The following is a 25,176-nucleotide window of genomic DNA, read 5'->3' on the forward strand; positions in this document are numbered from 1 at the left end:
GCACCAGTGTTCTTTCCCTAACCTGTACTTTTGTATCCACAATTGGCAGACCCTGGCATCCAGATAAGTCCCTTGTAACTGGTACTTCTAGTACCAAGGGCCCTGATGCCAAGGAAGGTCTCTAAGGGCTGCAGCATGTCTTATGCCACCCTGGAGACCTCTCACTCAGCACAGACACACTGCTTGCCAGCTTGTGTGTGCTAGTGAGAACAAAACGAGTAAGTCGACATGGCACTCCCCTCAGGGTGCCATGCCAGCCTCTCACTGCCTATGCCAGTATAGGTCAGTCACCCCTCTAGCAGGCCTTACAGCCCTAAGGCAGGGTGCACTATACCATAGGTGAGGGTACCAGTGCATGAGCATGGTACCCCTACAGTGTCTAAACAAAACCTTAGACATTGTAAGTGCAGGGTAGCCATAAGAGTATATGGTCTGGGAGTTTTGTCAAACACGAACTCCACAGCACCATAATGGCTACACTGAAAACTGGGAAGTTTGGTATCAAACTTCTCAGCACAATAAATGCACACTGATGCCAGTGTACATTTTATTGCAAAGTACACCCCAGAGGGCACCTTAGAGGTGCCCCCTGAAACTTAACCGACTGTCTGTGTAGGCTGACTAGTTCCAGCAGCCTGCCACACCAGAGACATGTTGCTGGCCCCATGGGGAGAGTGCCTTTGTCACTCTGAGGCCAGTAACAAAGCCTGCACTGGGTGGAGATGCTAACACCTCCCCCAGGCAGGAGCTGTGACACCTGGCGGTGAGCCTCAAAGGCTCACCCCTTTGTCACAGCCCAGCAGGGCACTCCAGCTTAGTGGAGTTGCCCGCCCCCTCCGGCCACGGCCCCCACTTTTGGCGGCAAGGCTGGAGGGAACAAAGAAAGCAACAAGGAGGAGTCACTGGCCAGTCAGGACAGCCCCTAAGGTGTCCTGAGCTGAAGTGACTCTAACTTTTAGAAATCCTCCATCTTGCAGATGGAGGATTCCCCCAATAGGGTTAGGATTGTGACCCCCTCCCCTTGGGAGGAGGCACAAAGAGGGTGTACCCACCCTCAGGGCTAGTAGCCATTGGCTACTGACCCCCCAGACCTAAACACGCCCTTAAATTTAGTATTTAAGGGCTACCCTGAACCCTAGAAAATTAGATTCCTGCAACTACAAGAAGGACTGCCTAGCTGAAAACCCCTGCAGAGGAAGACCAGAAGACGACAACTGCCTTGGCTCCAGAAACTCACCGGCCTGTCTCCTGCCTTCCAAAGATCCTGCTCCAGCGACGCCTTCCAAAGGGACCAGCGACCTCGACATCCTCTGAGGACTGCCCCTGCTTCGAAAAGACAAGAAACTCCCGAGGACAGCGGACCTGCTCCAAGAAAGGCTGCAACTTTGTTTCCAGCAGCCTTGAAAGAACCCTGCAAGCTCCCCGCAAGAAGCGTGAGACTTGCAACACTGCACCCGGCGACCCCGACTCGGCTGGTGGAGATCCAACACCTCAGGAGGGACCCCAGGACTACTCTGATACTGTGAGTACCAAAACCTGTCCCCCCTGAGCACCCACAGCGCCGCCTGCAGAGGGAATCCCGAGGCTTCCCCTGACCGCGACTCCTTGAATCCAAAACCCGACGCTTGGGAGAGACCCTGCACCCGCAGCCCCGAGGACCTGAAGGACCGGACTTTCACTGGAGAAGTGACCCCCAGGAGTCCCTCTCCCTTGCCCAAGTGGAGGTTTCCCCGAGGAACCCCCCCCTTGCCTGCCTGCAGCGCTGAAGAGATCCCTAGATCTCCCATAGACTAACACTACAAACCCGACGCTTGTTCTAACACTGCACCCGGCTGCCCCCGCGCCGCTGAGGGTGAAATTCCTGTGTGGGCTTGTGTCCCCCCCCCGGTGCCCTACAAAACCCCCCTGGTCTGCCCTCCGAAGACGCGGGTACTTACCTGCAAGCAGACCGGAACCGGGGCACCCCCTTCTCTCCATTCTAGCCTATGCGTTTTGGGCACCACTTTGAACTCTGCACTTGACCGGCCCTGAGCTGCTGGTGTGGTAACTTTGGGGTTGCTCTGAACCCCCAAAGGTGGGCTACTTTGGACCAAGAACTAAGCCCTGTAAGTGTCCTACTTACCTGGTTAACCTAACAAATACTTACCTCCCCTAGGAACTGTGAAAATTGCACTAAGTGTCCACTTTTAAAACAGCTATTTGTCAATAACTTGAAAAGTATACATGCAATTTTTATGATTTAAAGTTCCTAAAGTACTTACCTGCAATACCTTTCGAATGAGATATTACATGTAGAATTTGAACCTGTGGTTCTTAAAATAAACTAAGAAAAGATATTTTTCTATACAAAACCTATTGGCTGGATTTGTCTCTGAGTGTGTGTACCTCATTTATTGTCTGTGTATGTACAACAAATGCTTAACACTACTCCTTGGATAAGCCTACTGCTCGACCACACTACCACAAAATAGAGCATTAGTATTATCTATTTTTACCACTATTTTACCTCTAAGGGGAACCCTTGGACTCTGTGCATGCTATTCCTTACTTTGAAATAGCACATACAGAGCCAACTTCCTACATTGGTGGATCAGCGGTGGGGTACAAGACTTTGCATTTGCTGGACTACTCAGCCAATACCTGATCACACGACAAATTCCAAAATTGTCATTAGAAATTGATTTTTGCAATTTGAAAAGTTTTCTAAATTCTTAAAAGACCTGCTAGGGCCTTGTGTTAGATCCTGTTTAGCATTTAAAAGTTTGTAAAAGTTTGAATTAGATTCTAGAACCAGTTGTAGATTCTTAAAAAAGTATTCCAACTTTTAGAAGCAAAATGTCTAGCACAGATCTGACTGTGGTGGAACTCGACACCACACCTTACCTCCATCTTAAGATGAGGGAGCTAAGGTCACTCTGTAAAATAAAGAAAATAACAATGGGCCCCAAACCTACCAAAATACAGCTCCAGGAGCTTTTGGCAGAGTTTGAAAAGGCCAACCCCTCTGAGGGTGGCAACTCAGAGGAAGAGGATAGTGACTTGGAGGAAAATTCCCCCCTACCAGTCCTATCTAGGGAGAACAGGGTCTCTCAAACCCTGACTCCAAAAATAATAGTCAGAGATGCTGGTTCCCTCACAGGAGAGACCAACACCTCTGAAATCACTGAGGATAACTCCAGTGAAGAGGACATCCAGTTAGCCAGGTTAGCCAAAAGATTGGCTTTGGAAAGACAGATCCTAGCCATAGAGAGGGAAAGACAAGAGATGGGCCTAGGACCCATCAATGGTGGCAGCAACATAAATAGGGTCAGAGATTCTCCTGACATGTTGAAAATCCCTAAAGGGATTGTAACTAAATATGAAGATGGTGATGACCTCACCAAATGGTTCACAGCTTTTGAGAGGGCTTGTGTAACCAGAAAAGTGAACAGATCTCACTGGGGTGCTCTCCTTTGGGAAATGTTCACAGGAAAGTGTAGGGATAGACTCCTCACACTCTCTGGACAAGATGCAGAATCTTATGACCTCATGAAGGGTACCCTGATTGAGGGCTTTGGATTCTCCACTGAGGAGTATAGGATTAGATTCAGGGGGGCTCAAAAATCCTCGAGCCAGACCTGGGTTGACTTTGTATACTACTCAGTAAAAACACTAGATGGTTGGATTCAAGGCAGTGGTGTAAGTAATTATGATGGGCTGTACAATTTATTTGTGAAAGAACACCTGTTAAGTAATTGTTTCAATGATAAACTGCATCAGCATCTGGTAGACCTAGGACCAATTTCTCCCCAAGAATTGGGAAAGAAGGCGGACCATTGGGTCAAGACTAGGGTGTCCAAAACTTCCACAGGGGGTGACCAAAAGAAAGGGGTCACAAAACCTCCCCAGGGGAAAGGTGGTGAGACAGCCAAAAATAAAAATAGTCAAGAGTCTTCTAAAGGCCCCCAAAAACCTGCACAGGAGGGTGGGCCCAGAGCCTCTTCACAAAACAATCCTGGGTACAAGGGTAAAAACTTTGATCCCAAAAAGGCCTGGTGTCGAAACTGTAGTCAGTCTGGACACCAAACTGGAGACAAGGCCTGTCCCAAGAAAAGTTCCACTCCAAACTCCAATCCAGGTAACACTGGAATGGCTAGTCTCCAAGTGGGATCAACAGTGTGCCCAGAGCAAATCAGGGTCCACACTGAAGCTACTCTAGTCTCTGAGGGTGGGGTGGATTTAGCCACACTAGCTGCCTGGCCCCCTAACATGCAAAAATACAGGCAGCCGCTCTTTATTAATGGGACAAGTGTAGAGGGCCTGAGGGATACAGGTGCCAGTGTCACCATGGTGACAGAAAAACTGGTTTCCCCTGGCCAATACCTGACTGGAAAAACTTATACAGTCACCAATGCTGACAATCAAACTAAAGCACATCCCATGGCAATGGTAACTTTAGAATGGGGAGGGGTCAATGGCCTGAAACAGGTGGTGGTCTCCTCAAACATCCCAGTAGACTGTCTGCTTGGAAATGACTTGGAGTCCTCAGCATGGGCTGAGGTAGAGCTAAAAACCCATGCAGCCATGCTGGGTATCCCTGAACTGGTGTGTGTAAAAACAAGAGCACAATGCAAGGCACAGGGTGAAAAAGTAGAGCTGGAGTCTGGAAAAATGGCCCAGCCTACCAAGAGAAAAGGAAAGTCAGTTGGGAAACCAACTGCAACACAGTCAGAAAAAGGGAACCTCTCTTCTCAGGAAGAAGTTCTGCCCTCTGAGGGAACTGAGCCTTTGGAGCTTGAACCTTATCAGGTTGAGCTCTTAGGCCCAGGGGGACCCTCAAGGGAGGAGCTGTGTAAGGGACAAGAAACCTGTCCCTCTCTTGAAGGCCTTAGGCAGCAAGCTGCTGAAGAGTCCAAGGGCAAGAAAAATGGAACACATAGGGTCTATTGGGAAGATGGACTCCTGTACACTGAGGCCAGAGACCCCAAACCTGGTGCCACTAGGAGAGTGGTAGTGCCTCAGTCGTTCAGAGAGTTTATTCTGACCTTAGCCCATGATATTCCCCTTGCTGGGCATTTGGGACAAACCAAGACGTGGGAGAGGTTAGTCAACCACTTCTACTGGCCCAATATGTCCCAGAAGGTTAAGGAGTTTTGCCTCTCCTGCCCCACCTGTCAATCCAGTGGTAAGACAGGTGGGCATCCAAAGGCCCCCCTCATTCCACTTCCAGTGGTGGGGGTCCCCTTTGAAAGAGTGGGTGTGGACATAGTTGGTCCACTGGAACCTCCCACAGCCTCAGGAAATATGTACATCCTAGTAGTAGTGGATCATGCTACTAGGTATCCTGAAGCTATTCCCCTTAGGTCGACTACTGCCCCTGCAGTAGCCAAGGCCCTCATTGGTATCTTTACCAGAGTGGGTTTCCCTAAGGAGGTGGTGTCTGACAGAGGTACCAACTTCATGTCAGCATACCTAAAACACATGTGGAATGAGTGTGGAGTGACTTACAAATTCACTACACCATACCATCCACAAACTAATGGCTTAGTTGAGAGATTCAACAAGACATTAAAAGGCATGATCATGGGGCTCCCAGAAAAGCTCAAAAGGAGATGGGATGTCCTCTTGCCATGTCTGCTTTTCGCTTACAGAGAGGTGCCACAGAAGGGAGTAGGATTCTCACCCTTTGAACTTCTGTTTGGTCACCCTGTAAGGGGACCACTTGCTCTTGTTAAAGAAGGCTGGGAGAGACCTCTTCATGAGCCTAAACAAGACATAGTGGACTATGTACTTGGCCTTCGCTCTAGAATGGCAGAGTACATGGAAAAGGCAACCAAAAACCTTGAGGCCAGCCAACAGCTCCAGAAGTTTTGGTATGACCAAAAGGCTGCACTGGTTGAGTTCCAACCAGGGCAGAAAGTCTGGGTTCTGGAGCCTGTGGCTCCCAGGGCACTCCAGGACAAATGGAGTGGCCCTTACCCAGTGCTAGAAAGGAAGAGTCAGGTCACCTACCTGGTGGACCTGGGCACAAGCAGGAGCCCCAAGAGGGTGATCCATGTGAACCGCCTTAAGCTCTTCCATGACAGGGCTGATGTAAATCTGTTGATGGTAACAGATGAGGATCAGGAGGCAGAGAGTGAACCTCTCCCTGATCTTCTGTCATCAGACCCAAAAGATGGCTCAGTAGATGGAGTGATCTACTCAGACACCCTCTCTGGCCAACAGCAAGCTGATTGTAGGAGAGTCCTACAACAGTTTCCTGAACTCTTCTCCTTAACCCCTGGTCAGACACACCTGTGTACCCATGATGTGGACACAGGAGACAGCATGCCTGTCAAGAACAAAATCTTTAGACAATCTGACCATGTTAAGGAAAGCATCAAGGTGGAAGTCCACAAGATGCTGGAATTGGGAGTAATTGAGCGCTCTGACAGCCCCTGGGCTAGCCCAGTGGTCTTAGTCCCCAAACCTCACACCAAAGATGGAAAGAAAGAGATGAGGTTTTGTGTGGACTACAGGGGGCTCAATTCTGTCACCAAGACAGATGCTCATCCAATTCCTAGAGCTGATGAGCTCATAGACAAATTAGGTGCTGCCAAATTCTTAAGTACCTTTGACTTGACAGCAGGGTACTGGCAAATAAAAATGGCACCTGGAGCAAAAGAGAAAACAGCATTCTCCACACCTGATGGGCATTATCAGTTTACTGTTATGCCCTTTGGTTTAAAGAATGCCCCTGCCACCTTCCAAAGGTTGGTGAATCAAGTCCTTGCTGGCTTGGAGTCCTTTAGCACAGCTTATCTTGATGATATTGCTGTCTTTAGCTCCACCTGGCAGGATCACCTGGTCCACCTGAAGAAGGTTTTGAAGGCTCTGCAATCTGCAGGCCTCTCTATCAAGGCATCCAAATGCCAGATAGGGCAGGGAACTGTGGTTTACTTGGGCCACCTTGTAGGTGGAGGCCAAGTTCAGCCACTCCAACCCAAGATCCAGACTATTCTGGACTGGGTAGCTCCAAAAACCCAGACTCAAGTCAGGGCATTCCTTGGCTTGACTGGGTATTACAGGAGGTTTGTGAAGGGATATGGATCCATTGTGACAGCCCTCACTGAACTCACCTCCAAGAAAATGCCCAAGAAAGTGAACTGGACTGTGGAATGCCAACAGGCCTTTGACACCCTGAAACAAGCAATGTGCTCAGCACCAGTTCTAAAAGCTCCAGATTATTCTAAGCAGTTCATTGTGCAGACAGATGCCTCTGAACATGGGATAGGGGCAGTTTTGTCCCAAACAAATGATGATGGCCTTGACCAGCCTGTTGCTTTCATTAGCAGGAGGTTACTCCCCAGGGAGCAGCGTTGGAGTGCCATTGAGAGGGAGGCCTTTGCTGTGGTTTGGTCCCTGAAGAAGCTGAGACCATACCTCTTTGGGACTCACTTCCTAGTTCAAACTGACCACAGACCTCTCAAATGGCTGATGCAAATGAAAGGTGAAAATCCTAAACTGTTGAGGTGGTCCATCTCCCTACAGGGAATGGACTTTATAGTGGAACACAGACCTGGGACTTCCCATGCCAATGCAGATGGCCTTTCCAGGTTCTTCCACTTAGAAAATGAAGACTCTCTTGGGAAAGGTTAGTCTCATCCTCTTTCGTTTGGGGGGGGGTTGTGTAAGGAAATGCCTCCTTGGCATGGTTGCCCCCTGACTTTTTGCCTTTGCTGATGCTATGTTTACAATTGAAAGTGTGCTGAGGCCTGCTAACCAGGCCCCAGCACCAGTGTTCTTTCCCTAACCTGTACTTTTGTATCCACAATTGGCAGACCCTGGCATCCAGATAAGTCCCTTGTAACTGGTACTTCTAGTACCAAGGGCCCTGATGCCAAGGAAGGTCTCTAAGGGCTGCAGCATGTCTTATGCCACCCTGGAGACCTCTCACTCAGCACAGACACACTGCTTGCCAGCTTGTGTGTGCTAGTGAGAACAAAACGAGTACGTCGACATGGCACTCCCCTCAGGGTGCCATGCCAGCCTCTCACTGCCTATGCCAGTATAGGTCAGTCACCCCTCTAGCAGGCCTTACAGCCCTAAGGCAGGGTGCACTATACCATAGGTGAGGGTACCAGTGCATGAGCATGGTACCCCTACAGTGTCTAAACAAAACCTTAGACATTGTAAGTGCAGGGTAGCCATAAGAGTATATGGTCTGGGAGTTTGTCAAACACGAACTCCACAGCACCATAATGGCTACACTGAAAACTGGGAAGTTTGGTATCAAACTTCTCAGCACAATAAATGCACACTGATGCCAGTGTACATTTTATTGCAAAATACACCCCAGAGGGCACCTTAGAGGTGCCCCCTGAAACTTAACCGACTGTCTGTGTAGGCTGACTAGTTCCAGCAGCCTGCCACACCAGAGACATGTTGCTGGCCCCATGGGGAGAGTGCCTTTGTCACTCTGAGGCCAGTAACAAAGCCTGCACTGGGTGGAGATGCTAACACCTCCCCCAGGCAGGAGCTGTGACACCTGGCGGTGAGCCTCAAAGGCTCACCCCTTTGTCACAGCCCAGCAGGGCACTCCAGCTTAGTGGAGTTGCCCGCCCCCTCCGGCCACGGCCCCCACTTTTGGCGGCAAGGCTGGAGGGAACAAAGAAAGCAACAAGGAGGAGTCACTGGCCAGTCAGGACAGCCCCTAAGGTGTCCTGAGCTGAAGTGACTCTAACTTTTAGACATCCTCCATCTTGCAGATGGAGGATTCCCCCAATAGGGTTAGGATTGTGACCCCCTCCCCTTGGGAGGAGGCACAAAGAGGGTGTACCCACCCTCAGGGCTAGTAGCCATTGGCTACTAACCCCCCAGACCTAAACACGCCCTTAAATTTAGTATTTAAGGGCTACCCTGAACCCTAGAAAATTAGATTCCTGCAACTACAAGAAGAAGGACTGCCTAGCTGAAAACCCCTGCAGAGGAAGACCAGAAGACGACAACTGCCTTGGCTCCAGAAACTCACCGGCCTGTCTCCTGCCTTCCAAAGATCCTGCTCCAGCGACGCCTTCCAAAGGGACCAGCGACCTCGACATCCTCTGAGGACTGCCCCTGCTTCGAAAAGACAAGAAACTCCCGAGGACAGCGGACCTGCTCCAAGAAAGGCTGCAACTTTGTTTCCAGCAGCCTTGAAAGAACCCTGCAAGCCCCCCGCAAGAAGCGTGAGACTTGCAACACTGCACCCGGCGACCCCGACTCGGCTGGTGGAGATCCAACACCTCAGGAGGGACCCCAGGACTACTCTGATACTGTGAGTACCAAAACCTGTCCCCCCTGAGCCCCCACAGCGCCGCCTGCAGAGGGAATCCCGAGGCTTCCCCTGACCGCGACTCTTTGAATCCAAAGTCCCGACGCCTGGGAGAGACCCTGCACCCGCAGCCCCCAGGACCCGAAGGACCGGACTTTCTCTGGAGAAGTGACCCCCAGGAGTCCCTCTCCCTCGCCCAAGTGGAGGTTTCCCCGAGGAATCCCCCCCTTGCCTGCCTGCAGCGCTGAAGAGATCCCGAGATCTCTCATAGACTAACATTGCGAACCCGACGCCTGTTTCTACACTGCACCCGGCCGCCCCCGCGCTGCTGAGGGTGAAATTTCTGTGTGGGCTTGTGTCCCCCCCGGTGCCCTACAAAACCCCCCTGGTCTGCCCTCCGAAGACGCGGGTACTTACCTGCAAGCAGACCGGAACCGGGGCACCCCCTTCTCTCCATTCTAGCCTATGTGTTTTGGGCACCACTTTGAACTCTGCACCTGACCGGCCCTGAGCTGCTGGTGTGGTGACTTTGGGGTTGCTCTGAACCCCCAACGGTGGGCTACCTTGGACCAAGAACTGAACCCTGTAAGTGTCTTACTTACCTGGTAAAACTAACAAAAACTTACCTCCCCCAGGAACTGTGAAAATTGCACTAAGTGTCCACTTTTAAAACAGCTATTTGTCAATAACTTGAAAAGTATACATGCAATTTTTATGATTTAAAGTTCCTAAAGTACTTACCTGCAATACCTTTCGAATGAGATATTACATGTAGAATTTGAACCTGTGGTTCTTAAAATAAACTAAGAAAAGATATTTTTCTATACAAAAACCTATTGGCTGGATTTGTCTCTGAGTGTGTGTACCTCATTTATTGTCTATGTGTATGTACAACAAATGCTTAACACTACTCCTTGGATAAGCCTACTGCTCGACCACACTACCACAAAATAGAGCATTAGTATTATCTATTTTTACCACTATTTTACCTCTAAGGGGAACCCTTGGACTCTGTGCATGCTATTCCTTACTTTGAAATAGCACATACAGAGCCAACTTCCTACAGTAACCATATATGCAGCCCCTAGAGGGCATAGTGCATTACACATTTTCAGGGGCAGCATGCCTACAGCAATGTTATTACAAACAAGGCCCTTAAAACACAAGCTATTCCAGCTGTAAAACAAAAGTTCCAGCCATGAGAGCATTTAAAAAGACACTGAATGGTGGGAGGGGTTATTATTTTGGGGTCCACACTAACCTAGTGTGGGGGACCCAGAGATGACTTAGAGAGTGTATCCTGCTGAAAGTTTTGGAGGTGGTCCCATTGTCCTAGGACCACCGTAGGCTGAGTTATGAGCAAAAATGTTTTCTTAAAGTAATGCCCTGCAAAGCATCATGGGGTGAGTTTCCAGAGTGCGTTGAATATTGTGGTATCAACTCTCCCACTGTGCAGAGAGAGACTCTTTCGCTTTGAGGATTTCTGTTTTACGTAAAGCATTTACCAACTTCAAGTGTTTTTAATGGGGGAGCCACAAGAAATGGCTCTGATTGGATAACTGTGAACAATGTGACCAGTGCTCCAATACTGTCGATCAAGTTCACGCTGTTGTGCCTGTTCATGCTGTGAGCGCCATGTCAGCCATGCAGCACAAAGGGGAGAGACAAAAGAAAAAATTAGTTCGCCCACACTGAAGTATATCCGCAATCGTGCAATAATCTATGTAACAGGGGCAGTCTGTAAGGGGTGACAAAAACAGCCTCAAGTTGGGACAAATGTGTAAAGCATTTACCAATGACATCAAGTGATTTTAAAAAGGCAAGCCCAGAAACGAATGAAAGTGATGGGAGTGAGTTCGATGTGGTTAGAAGCCCACAATACTTATAACCGGTCAAAGCGCTTGCATGCTTGACCTAAAAAGGGCTCTATTAAGTCCATAGGTGCCCTGCAAACTCCAGCTGCAAGAGGCACTTTTCCTAAACAAAAGCCCAGGGGAAGGACCAACACTAATATCCAAACTTTTGTTCACTAGAGCTAGGTTCAGGTTTTTGACCTACCAGCACTACGGACTCTCTTAATGCCCCAACCCAAATCAGGAAACTAGTTAAAATGCAACCTACACAAAACCCACTGAGTATAAAATGTGTTTCAGGTAATATGCTGCCCTAGGAGATAAGTAAGGGACACCAAATCCTCATTCAAAAATCATCCCCATTCAAAAATACGCCATGCACTCAAGGACCACTAGAAGACTCAATATTTGATTTAAAACCTTCATTTTGAAACTAAATCCTAGTCTGGAGCACACAAGATGAATTGCTCTGACAATGATTCTGAACCGTAAGGAAGTAAGTGTTCGATGGCATCTGTCGCTGTAGATACACATGTTGTGCATAGTCCGCCATCTGGTGTTGGGTCGGAGTGTTACAAGTTGTTTTTCTTCGAAGAAGTCTTTCGAGTCACGGGACCGAGTGACTCCTCCTTTTGTCTCCATTGCGCATGGGCGTCGACTCCATCTTCGATTGTTTTCTTTCCGCCATCGGGTTCGGACGTGTTCCTGTCGCTCCGAGTTTCGGAACGGAAAGTTAGCTAACTATCGGAAGATTACGTCGGTATTGTTGCGTTCACTATCGGAAGATTACGTCGGTATTGTTGCGTTCTGGATCGACTTAGATAGAATCGACACCGCATCGAAGTTTGAAGAGCTCCGGTGCCCTTCGGGGTAGCTTTCGATCCCCAGTCGGGGCCTGGTCAGCCCGACCGCGTGTCAGACAACGCAGATGGAACGGACCCCGTTTCGTTTCTGTCCCAAATGCCACTACAAATACCCGTATTCAGACCAACATTTGGTCTGTAACCTGTGCCTGTCGTCTGAGCACAGTGAAGAGACTTGCGAGGCCTGTCGTGCGTTCCGGTCCCGAAAGACACTCCGTGACCGTCGAGCCAGAAGACTTCAGATGGCGTCCACGCCGACAGCACACCGAGAGTTCGAGGAACAAGAGGAGGAAGAAGCCTTCTCGATCCACAAATCGGACTCCGAGGAATTCGACGATCAAAGAACTGTGAGTAAGACGTCGAAGACAACACACAAGAAAAGTGACAAGGCCCAGGGGACGCCACTGCCACCAGGCCATGGCTCGACCCATAAATTCGGTGACCGACCCTCGGCACCGAAAAAGGCCGAAACAGTGCCGAGATCGTCCGACTCCGGTCGAGACACCGGCACGCAGCCTGCTCGGGACCGAGACAGTGCTGCTGAAAAAGATCGACGCCGAGATAGCGGTGCCGAAACGGCTCGACGCCGAGACAGTGGCACCGAGGACGATTGACGCCGAGAGGTTTCGACTCCAAAAAAGAAAAAAGTCACCTCGGAGCCGAAACACAGTACAGACAGGGTTTCGGTGCCAAAACGAGCCGCAACCGACCCAGTTACCGGTTCCTATTCAGAGGAGAAATCACTGTCCTCTCAGATGCGAAAGCATAGATTTGAGGAGGAGTTGCAATCCACCGAAGTGGACCATACGCAGAAACGTATTTTCATACAGGAAGGAACAGGGAAAATAAGCACCCTTCCCCCAATTAGGAGAAAAAGGAGACTGGAGTTTCAAACAGACCAAGCACCACAAACAAAAATGGTGAAAAAGGTAACTCCGCCACCCTCTCCTCCACCTGTAACTAACGTTTCACCAGCGCAAACTCCATCACATTCCCCGGCTCACACCACCGCGAGCCAAGGTGACCAGGACCAAGACGCTTGGGACTTATACGACGCCCCAGTGTCGGACAACAGTCCTGAGGCGTATCCCACAAAGCCCTCACCACCAGAGGACAGCACGGCTTATTCACAAGTGGTGGCTAGAGCGGCAGAGTTCCACAACGTAAACCTCCACTCAGAACCAGTCGAGGATGACTTCTTATTCAACACCCTCTCCTCCACCCACAGCTCCTACCAAAGCTTGCCTATGCTCCCAGGAATGTTTCGGCACGCAAAGGAAATCTTCAAGGAGCCGGTCAAGAGTAGGGCAATAACACCAAGGGTGGAAAAGAAATTTAAAGCACCTCCCACAGACCCTGCTTTCATCACCACACAGCTGCCACCAGATTTCGTCGTGGTAGGAGCAGTTCGCAAGAGAGCCAACTCCCACACATCTGGGGATGCACCACCCCCAGATAAAGAGAGCCGCAAGTTCGATGCAGCCGGAAAGAGAGTCGCAGTACAGGCTGCAAACCAGTGGCGCATCGCTAACTCCCAAGCACTACTTGCGCGCTATGACAGAGCCCATTGGGACGAGATGCAACACCTCATTGAGCATCTACCCAAGGAACTGCAAAAGAGGGCGAAGCAGGTGGTTGAGGAAGGACAGAACATATCTAATAATCAGATACGCTCCTCTATGGACGCAGCGGACACAGCTGCAAGAACAATTAACACATCTGTGACTATAAGAAGGCACGCATGGCTACGAACGTCTGGTTTTAAACCAGAGATACAGCAGGCAGTGCTCAATATGCCATTCAATGAAAAACAACTGTTCGGACCAGAGGTGGACACGGCAATTGAGAAACTGAAAAAGGACACTGACACTGCTAAAGCCATGGGCGCACTCTACTCCCCGCAGAGCAGAGGCACTTACAGCACCTTCCGCAAGACAACCTTTAGAGGGGGGTTTCGGGGTCAGGCCACACAAGCCAGCACCTCACAGACAACACCGTCCAGCTACCAGGGACAGTACCAGAGGGGAGGCTTTCGGGGCCAATACAGAGGACAATTCCCTAGGGATAGGGGAAAATGTCAAAGCCCCAAAACCCCTACAACCAAGCAGTGACTCACATGTCACTCATCCCCTCCACACAACACCAGTGGGGGGAAGAATAGGTCCGTATTACCAAGCATGGGAGGAAATAACTACAGACACTTGGGTCTTAGCAATTATCCAACATGGTTATTGCATAGAATTTCTACAAATCCCTCCAAACATACCACCAAAAGCACAGAATTTATCAAAACAACATTCAGACCTTCTGGAAACAGAAGTTCAAGCATTATTGCAAAAGAACGCAATAGAACTAGTACCAGAAACACAAATAAACACAGGAGTTTATTCACTGTACTTCCTAATACCAAAAAAGGACAAAACACTGAGACCAATCCTAGACCTCAGAACACTAAACACCTTCATCAAATCAGAACACTTTCACATGGTCACGCTACAAGAGGTGTTACCATTGCTAAAACAGGACTACATGACAACCTTAGATCTCAAAGACGCGTATTTCCACATACCAATACATCAGTCGCACAGGAAATACCTCAGGTTTGTATTCAAAGGAATACATTACCAATTCAAAGTATTGCCGTTTGGTTTAACAACCGCGCCAAGAGTCTTTACAAAATGTCTAGCAGTAGTGGCTGCACACATCAGAAGGCAGCAGATACACGTATTCCCGTATCTAGACGACTGGCTAATCAAGACCAACTCACTGACAAGGTGCTCACACCACACAAATCAGGTCATACAAAACCTCTACAAACTCGGTTTCTCCATCAACTATGCAAAATCACACATTCTGCCGTGCAAAGTACAACAATACCTAGGAGCCATAATAGACACAACAAAAGGATTAGCCACTCCAAGTCCACAGAGAATTCAAAATTTCAACAAGATCATACAACGCATGTACCCAACACAGAGAATACAAGCAAAAATCATATTACAACTCCTAGGCATGATGTCCTCATGCATAGCCATTGTCCCGAACGCAAGACTGCACATGAGGCAACAATGCCTAGCATCACAATGGTCACAAGCACAGGGTCACCTTCTAGATCTGGTGTTGATAGACCGCCAAACATACCTCTCGCTTCTATGGTGGAACAGTATAAATTTAAACAAAGGGTGGCCTTTCCAAGACCCCGTGCCACAATACGTAATAACGACAGATGCTTCCATGACGGGGTGGGGAGCACACCTCGATCAACACAGCATACAAGGACAATGGGACGTACATCAAACAAAACTGCACATAAATCACCTGGAACTGCTAGCAGTTTTTCAAGCACTAAAAGTATTCCAACCAATCATAACTCACAAGTACATTCTTGTCAAAACAGACAACATGACAACATTGTATTATCTAAACAAACAGGGGGGGACACACTCACCGCAGCTGAGCCTTCTAGCACAAAAGATATGGCGCTGGGCAATTCACAACCACGTTCGCCTAATAGCACAGTTTATTCCAGGGATCCAGAATCAACTTGCAGACAATCTCTCTCGAGATCACCAACAGGTCCACGAATGGGAAATTCACCCCCAAATTCTAAACACTTACTTCAAACTTTGGGGAACACCTCAAATAGACTTATTTGCAACAAAGGAGAACACAAAATGCCAAAACTTCGCATCCAGATACCCACACAGGCAGTCTCAAGGCAATGCCCTATGGATGAACTGGTCAGGGATATTTGCGTACGCTTTTCCCCCCTCTCCCTCTCCTTCCATATCTAGTAAACAAATTGAGTCAAAACAAACTCAAACTCATACTGATAGCACCAACATGGGCAAGGCAACCTTGGTACACAACACTGCTAGACCTATCAGTAGTACCCCACGTCAAGTTGCCCAACAGGCCAGATCTGTTAACACAACACAAACAACTGATCAGGCATCCAAACCCAGCATCGCTGAATCTAGCAATCTGGCTCCTGAAATCCTAGAATTCGGACACTTAAACCTCACACAAGAATGTATGGAAGTCATAAAGCAAGCTAGAAGACCATCCACTAGACACTGCTATGCAAGCAAATGGAAAAGGTTTGTTTGCTACTGCCATCAGAATCAAATTCAACCATTACACGCATCTCCAAAGGATGTAGTGGGCTACTTACTACACTTACAAAAATCGAACCTGGCCTTCTCTTCCATTAAAATACACCTCGCAGCAATATCTGCATACCTGCAGATTACCCATTCAACTTCACTATTTAGGATACCTGTCATTAAAGCGTTTATGGAAGGCCTCAAAAGAATTATACCACCAAGGACACCACCCGTTCCTTAATGGAACCTCAACATCGTCTTAACAAGACTCATGGGTCCACCCTTTGAACCCATGCATTCTTGCGAAATACAATTCCTAACCTGGAAAGTTGCATTCCTCATCGCCATCACATCTCTAAGAAGAGTAAGTGAAATTCAGGCGTTTACAATACAAGAACCTTTTATCCAACTACACAAACATAAGGTAGTCCTAAGGACTAATCCTAAATTTTTACCGAAGGTTATTTCACCATTCCACCTAAATCAAACGGTAGAACTACCAGTATTCTTCCCACAGCCAGATTCCGTAGCTGAGAGGGCACTACATACATTAGATGTCAAAAGAGCATTAATGTACTACATTGACAGAACAAAGAACATCAGAAAGACTAAACAGCTATTTATTGCATTCCAAAAACCTCATGCAGGAAACCCAATATCAAAACAAGGTATAGCCAGATGGATAGTTAAGCGCATCCAAATCTGCTGCCTTAAAGCAAAACGACAGCTGCCCATTACACCAAAGGCACACTCAACCAGAAAGAAAGGTGCCACCATGGCCTTTCTAGGAAATATTCCAATGCACGAAATATGTAAGGCAGCCACATGGTCTACGCCTCACACGTTCACCAAGCACTACTGTGTAGACGTGCTATCCGCACAACAAGCCACAGTAGGTCAAGCCGTGTTAAGAACCTTATTTCAAACTACTTCCACTCCTACAGGCTGAGCCACCGCTTTTGGGGAGATAACTGCTTACTAGTCTATGCACAACATGTGTATCTACAGCGACAGATGCCATCGAACTGAAAATGTCACTTACCCAGTGTACATCTGTTCGTGGCATCAGTCGCTGTAGATTCACATGTGCCCACCCGCCTCCCCGGGAGCCTGTAGCAGTTCGGAAGTTAGCTTAAGCTTTGTACATTTGTAAATATATTATTTAAACCTTAAATAGGTACATACTTAGTCACTCCATTGCATGGGCACTATTACTACAACACAACTCCTACCTCACCCTCTGCGGGGAAAACAATCGAAGATGGAGTCGACGCCCATGCGCAATGGAGACAAAAGGAGGAGTCACTCGGTCCCGTGACTCGAAAGACTTCTTCGAAGAAAAACAACTTGTAACACTCCGACCCAACACCAGATGGCGGACTATGCACAACATGTGAATCTACAGCGACTGATGCCACGAACAGATGTACACTGGGTAAGTGACATTTTCATTATATGTAACGCAATCAATAGAAAATACTCCATTATTGCTATGAAAGCCATAGCATCCTCATTTATTACTGCTAAGTGCTGGTTTCAAGCACATTGGTAGCAAAGTAACAAAGCTTACTTCGTGGTTAAAGGTTTGCACCTGCATACCTTGTTTCAGAACACTGTTGTATTTTGAGCTCACAAAGGCAGCTGTGTGCTTGTGATAAGGTACACTCTAGGCAGGCAGTAAAGGCTGAATTTGTCATAGATTCACTTAAGGCATGTCCCCAAATGTTTTCATTTGCCCTCCTGTTGGGGTCCTAACTTTTATCTCTGTCTATTTAAAAAAAAAAAAGATTATTCAATGCCTTAGTAAAGATTCTTAGCCTAAATATTCAGCAAAGAATGGAGCAATGCCCTTTCAACTATTTTTCAGGCCGCTGTGCAGTGTACTCATGAAGACAACAGTTGTAACTTGTAATCAGCAACCTTCAAGAATTTTTATCGTAGCAAATGATGAAATGCAAGGATTATAAAACATTGATTAAATTCTAGGGATATATTCATGCAAGTTTGATCATCTGCAGGTCGATTCAAAAAATGTAGGGAGCTTGGTCAGTATTGAGAGATCAAATTTTATTAATTTTTATTGAAGATGTACATATATAAAAATAACAAGAACAGCCTATTCTGACATCTCCATCTTTTTATTCATAAACAAGATTATATCCAATGTGAATGTTTTACATTAAAATGTTGCCTTTGATTTGCAATGTCCTCAGTCCATATCCGGATTCAGTTAAAAATAAAATTACAATAATTACAGCCTTGTATAAATTATCAGCCTCAGCTAAAATGTTTCCTGGTAAACCCAGCTGCTTCTTAGGGGCTCACAATTTGGTAATAAACTGCAACTTCATCATATGCCATCACATCTTTTCTCACCCCATCTTTTAAATCCATAAGGTGCATGGGTCTCTTAGATCAGTATGGTGTCCTGATCTCGATTGATGCATCTGGCAAACTTCACGCTCGTACTTGGCCTCACCATGCTTTATGTAATCAGTGTGGATAAAAAATCCTCAAAAGGTGCCAAAATATCAGTATTCCTGCGACTCGTATGGGACTGCAGCTTTCCAAAAGCTTTCCCTTGGAGGTCAGGATGCCTAGATGTTTCATTAGACAATTTTCCTGAGCCCTGCTTTTTTGACCAGGGATTAACTTTTTGCCAGAATGCTTTTTTTTGGGCATACTTAGAAGAAACTTATGACCCTGTGAACCACTTCAACGTATTTTGGCCACAGGGCTCTTATCTTTTTTCACTTGATTGATTTGTTTTCTTTGTCGTCCTTATAGGAGAAACCTGAAGGTCAACCATATTACCAACTTTAGCAATGCCTCTCCCAAGCCTTTTTGCAGATCATAATTTCTTTTTCATACTGCAACTCTTTTGTGTGCCATGGCAGTTAGTCTTGACTCTGAAATTTATACCAGCTAATATTGGTGACTGCGTGAGGTTCTAGCGTTCATGTTTACCTTTTATATTCTTCATCTGATAGCTCTGTTAGTCAGGACCTTTGGAATTATGTGGCTAAGAAGGACCAAACATATGTAGCATAATGACAATTATTAAACCAGGAAAATCAAATATACTAGCAGTGTGTGAAACGTTCTGTGGTATAATGTTGCTGGTTTGTCATTTTAACACACTATGCTACTCAGATAATTTTCCTTTCATAATATCAGTTTAATTCCTAAATACAGAAATTAGCAACTGAGGCAGGTAACCTTTACAAAAGTACTAATACTTGATTTGCTACAGCCTTCAAAAATTTTTGGTTCAGTTTTGGAGTTTATACAGCAGAAGGATAAATATATGGGGAGTGCTTAGGAAAAGGCACACAATTGCATCCCTTTTCGAAAAATAACCGAATTCCAAGTGCCATGGTTGTGGACTTAGAAACTAATGGTCTCTGAGTGCTGCACCTCAGCTGGTGACCAGGGCCAACTGAGTGTGCTAATTAGCAATATTCTAAAATACCTTACCTGAGACCGTTGATTGGTTTATTTTTTAGTTCTTATTCACAATGCCTTTGTATTATCTTTTCAGACTTGATGTCCCAGAAATGAAGCTGTGCCCCTTAAATCAGAGATTCAACCACTGTTTAATTTCATTCACTGGTCAGCCTGCCTTTTTGATCTATACCTTTAAACACAGCTTCTCTTACTTACATCTAGATACAAGTAATTCTGTTCCGAAATGTTATGAGTGGCTACAGGATGTTTTCGATATCCTTATCACTCAGAAAAAATTAACAGGACAAAAGAAAACCAACATCTTGGAGAAACACAGAATTTGAAAAGATAAAGCAACTAATCAGAAGGCTCAAAACAAACAACATTTAAGACAAACTTCAGCTACACAAACTTAACAGAATTTACAAATCAATCAAAAAGCTAAAAAAAAAAAAGTACTAAGGCAGAATTCTAAATGCTAAATCTGCAACCAAAGAATTTATAAAATTCTCAATGAAATTCGAAAACTTAATTGCATGAAAGGAAGTCATCCCACTACTCAAGATTTCAAAAACGAACTGGCAACTCATTACACAACCAAGGCCGACACATTGGACTCCTATTTAAAACAGAAGAAAACCATCAGCAACAGCCCCTTTCCTAAAATCCCCTCCAAGAATAAACCCAACCCAGCCTCTGCAGTCCTTCAAACAAATATCACAAGGTGAATTTATGGATTTGGTTAAAGCAAGCAGGCCTTCTGGTTGCCCTTCTGACCCTTCTCCACCACACATCTTCAAGAACATTCCTTTATCTACTTCTGCTACCACACCTATAGGAAGACTCATCAATAACTCTTTAACTACAGGAACTTTTCCTGAAGACCTTAAAAAGGCATACATACGTCCGTTATTAAAGAAAGCAACCTAGACCCTCAGGACCCCAACAACTACAGACCAATCACATGTGGACCTTTCCTGGGCAAACTGATAGAGCAGCATTCACCCAGATGGTACAGTTCATTGAAGACAATTCCAAACTTTCAGACTACCAAACTGGATTCTGCCCAGGAAGAGGCACTGAATCGGCACGCATAGCAATCGGGGATGATCTTAAAAACACAGTCGACCGCAGTGGAGTTGCTGCACTACTTCTCTTGGACCTCTCGGCTGCCTTTGATACTGTTGACCATGACACCCTAATTCAAAAACTCCACGAAGCCGGCATAGCAGGGACTGCTTTCGACTGGATTACATCCTACCTTCAAAACAGAACTAATATCTTCTCATCCAAACCCTACCTCACAAAAGCAGGGGGCCCCCTAAGGATCAATCATCTCACCTATGTTTTTCAACATCTGTATGATGTCATTACTAAAATTGATCAGTGATTTTCAAGTCACATTCTACAACTATGCAGATGACATTCAAATACTACTTAAATTGGAATGCCCCGAACACAGTGAAACTCACAAATATTCAGTTGCCTCAGACTCGTTGATCAGTGGATGACTTGGGGCCATCTCAAACTGAATGCTTCCAAAATGAAAATACTCACATGTGGTGGCTGGAAAAATTATGACCCACTGTGCACCTGGCCTGACTATCGCGGACCACCTCCTCAAGCATTCAAGGAAGTTAAAAACCTTGGAATTACCATGGACTCCAAGTTAAAAATGAATGCCCAAGTGTACAAATTAGCACGATCAAGCTTCATCACCTTGAAGACTCTGCGACGCATCTTAAGTCACCTCAGATTTCCACACAAGGTGCAGGCTACCATCTCTCTTGTACTATCCAAACTGGATTATGCTAATGGCCTCTACCATGGATCATCTCTATGAAAAAACTACAACATATTCAGAACTCAGCGGCCAGGCTACTATTACATGCAAAGTAAGAAGCCCACATCTCCCCTGCCTTGAGTGCACTACATTGGCTACCTGTTGTCAGAAGATCCGCCTTCAAGCGGCTTTGTATCGCCCGCAAAGCTATACATGGTACAGGACCGCTTTTCATCAGAAACAAAATAACCAAATACATTCTACAAATAATTTTCCGCTCAAGATTGGCACCCCGCCTTAGAACACCACAATGCAAGAAAGACAATAGGTGGTACATCCTTCTCTGTTCATGCGGTTAAACTATGGAATTCATTACCCCCAAATATAAGATCCACTTAGAACTATTTTGTCTTCAGAAGACTGCTCAAGATTTGGCTCTTCCTTTCATAACAACCATTTTCAAACAGCAATGGGCTGCATATGCCTGTGTTGATAAATATTTATAAGCTGATTATGTGTATATTCTAGATATGTATAGTTCTTTAATATGAAATACTAACAATACATATTTCTTAAACTACACACATACTCTTTAAGCCTGTTTAACAAGTGTATATTTACTTAGTTAAATATGTGTGTGTATATTTACATAGATATGTATATTATTCTATGCTTACCATGTTCAAAGGTCATTGCATAGCTCCTAGATAAGTTATATTAGATACTTATGAATCTCTGCTTTAGTTTTATATCACAATGATCAAATGTTTTATCATAAGCATTTTGCTGTTCAGAAATTAAGGAAAGATAAATGAATGTTAGAAAAGTACACTTATTAATTAACTTCAGATATTATAAATCTTGAAAGTCTGTTTATACAATAGTTTTCTTCTAATTATACTCATTATTTTCCTTGTACATATATTCTTACTATATATTTACATATCTATTACTCTAGTCCTACTGTATTAAAGAAAAATTAAATAAAATAAAATCTATGAATAAATTAAAACATAATTAATAAAAATAAAAAGATATGTAAATAAAATAAATAAAATTTAAATGTACTCTCTTGTAAGCTTTACTCTGTCTCCTTATCACCCGATGTCTGTATCAATCTATTCTCCGTCCCCACTCTGACTCATCTCAATTTTACTACTTTTATCTCCAAAATAACCCTGCCTTAGCTCTTCCCTCCTCTACCGCATCTAGCTCACCCCAAACCTCAGTTTACTACCATGATCTTCCAAACAACCCTATTAAATTCGCCCTCACTTATCTCACCTTTGACTCATCCACAACCCCTCCTGCCACTATGAACTCCCTAACCCTTTCCAGACACTTCCCTCCTCCATCTCTCCTTTACACATCCCAAGGCTCATCCTACTACTATAGACTCCCAATTAACACTTCTGGATTTCTCCCTCCATTACTCTAGTCAATCAAACTAAAACTCACATATCCTCTGCTCAAATTAACTCATTATAATACCAAATCTGTACTCTTATTTCCCTATACTAATCCACCACTAATTTCTCTTGGGTTCCGCCGTAGTGTGCAGTTTGCTGAAAACGCTTTGACGCCTTGTCAGGGATAGTAGGCGCTATATAAATGCAATTACAATACAATATTCATCGAGTGAGGTCAATACTCATTTGATTTCAGGGATAACAAGTTTTCCCTTTGTTTCCTGCATGCTCCTTAGTATAGGGTGTATGCTCAGCAGCACCTGCTTTATTTCTCCTCATTTCCATTTACCCCAGTCAGGTATGTAGTGTACTAGTGTAGAGCTAGGTGCCCACCACTAGAAAATGTCCACACAACCTGAACTATATTTATTCACCCAAACTTGTTAGGGCAATAGCTAGTATCTTCTCCTTCCCAAGCCTTCAACTGGCAAGAACTGTTTGTTCTTGGACCAACACATTCCAAGTTCACACATATTTCTTCTGTAAAGTTGCTAGCTGCTTAAAATTACGTTATAGATAAAGATAAGAGATACCAGGATCGAATTAAGGTGGTTCAGGGTTTTCTACAGCAGGAGGAGGTCATTGTACTACCGTCAGAACCAAATAAATAGGCAAGGTGAGAAAAACAAGGGGGGAGAGGGAGGCATTTTGCTAGTACTATATACCTATTCTTTACTGGGTGTATTGACTAAGAACTTTCGTTAAGATACCATAGAGAGTTAATGGCATTTAAGCTGATATCTATGCCCAAGAAGCAAAATAACATACAAGCTATCTTCTAAATGTTAAAATATATTTGACAGTGATGTTGGTAAAGTGACCTTACTGGATTGCATGGCTATCCCCATCACTTGACATGAAAACAATTCTAAACCGTTTTGTTTTTCTGAAAAATTATTTACTTTAATGATTGGTACTTATGTGATGTAAAGGAGACTGCAGTTTATCGTTGGGGATGATTTCTTTGTATTTGGTGAATACCACTATTAAATAATCCACGTCACAAGTCGAATGTCGCTGCCATTTCTTAATAGTTCTACGTTTTATCATCCAAACCAAATGAATATCGGATATTGCTAACGTTATTTAATTTGCATTTCATTACAGGGAGGACTTGTTGGGCTTGTAGACTATCCAGATGACGATGAAGAGGAAGATGAAGATGAGGAAGAAGAGGAAGAAAAGGAAGAAATACTACCTTTGTCAAAGAAAGCAAGGCTTGGCTCTTAATAACTGCAACTGCCTCATTAAAAAAAAACAGATTTCCCCCAAAAATCAACAATAAAGCAGCGGTCTTTTGTGAACTTGTGTCTAACACAGATTAACCAGTACACATGGATTTCTGCTGATCAAGTGCCAATTCAAAGGAGCAGACGGAGGGTTGGGGGGATGGTTAAATAAAGGGGAAAGACTTGACACCTATGAGCTCTCCAGCTTGGACCACACATTGCCCTTTTCTCAGGGAAGGAAATGGAAAAAAGCCAACAGGGCAGGAGTTTTGTTTGTGGAACTCTGGATTGGCTGGTCAGTTGCTCCAATCAATTATTTGCTTTCTCGGACCATGTTTATAAGACTTTGAAGATCAGGCTGTTTGCCACTGATTCTTCACACCTTACGAAGAATGCCAGCAGTTTCTTTGTGCGAAGAGACCTGCCTTTGAAATCATACATTCTGAACATTTTAGTCGAACTACAACAGGTTTTAAAAACCTCTGTGGGGGGAGGGCTGAATACAAAGTTTCCCCTTTTTTATGTGTTCCCTCTTGCCCTTAAAACTGCAGATTTCTGTTGGAGGTAGGGGATTTGTTTATCCCTTCTTGATTAAAGATTGAGTGGAATTCTAGATGTGGTGGTTTTTGTGTCCTGAACTTAATTTTTATTTTATTTTTTGCCCTCTCCCTGAGCAAGATGCCTCACTGTTCGAATATATATTTGGGACCATTAAACATTTTTTGATGTAATATGATCTACTTGTTCTGGTACCTGTTTTACTCTGTGTTTTTGTGTTCTACACCACAATTCTTATTCCGTTTCAGGATTTTATGTTGGATGGTGTAGTTTTAATCGGCGAACGAAAATGAATTTAACCATAAAGTTCTTGCAAAAACAACTGTTTTGTGGCTAAATATTTGGAATGTCAACAAATGTTATGAACAGCAATTGAAAGAACTATCTATATGGCAGAAATAAAGCAAATTAATCTGTTGGTAAAATGGACACATGAAATTAGTATTCCAAAGATATATATTTTACATTTTCTAGCAAGATAAGTATGGTGCACCTTAACATTGAAACAAAAAAAATACATGGGCATTGTCTTAGGAGGTTTATCAAACCTAAGGATGATTACCATTCTAAATTCTCATTTGAATGTTTTATTATGGC

The 25,176-nt window shown here is 45.1% G+C and overlaps 1 protein-coding gene across 2 annotated transcripts in view; it reads left to right on the top strand.

The window, feature by feature from the left end:
* The window catches only part of PPP4R3A (protein phosphatase 4 regulatory subunit 3A), a 266,563-nt gene extending 241,662 nt beyond the window's left edge, over positions 1-24,901 (top strand). For both annotated transcript variants that reach the window (XM_069208168.1, XM_069208169.1), the window contains one exon: positions 23,900-24,901. In XM_069208168.1, coding sequence (XP_069064269.1) covers positions 23,900-24,022 — 123 coding nt within the window. In that variant the 3' untranslated portion in view covers positions 24,023-24,901. The remainder of the gene's footprint in view (positions 1-23,899) is intronic.
* The last annotated feature ends 275 nt before the right edge of the window (positions 24,902-25,176 follow it).

Source organism: Pleurodeles waltl, chromosome 9 (genome assembly GCF_031143425.1).
Source record: "Pleurodeles waltl isolate 20211129_DDA chromosome 9, aPleWal1.hap1.20221129, whole genome shotgun sequence".
Lineage (NCBI taxonomy): Eukaryota > Metazoa > Chordata > Amphibia > Caudata > Salamandridae > Pleurodeles > Pleurodeles waltl.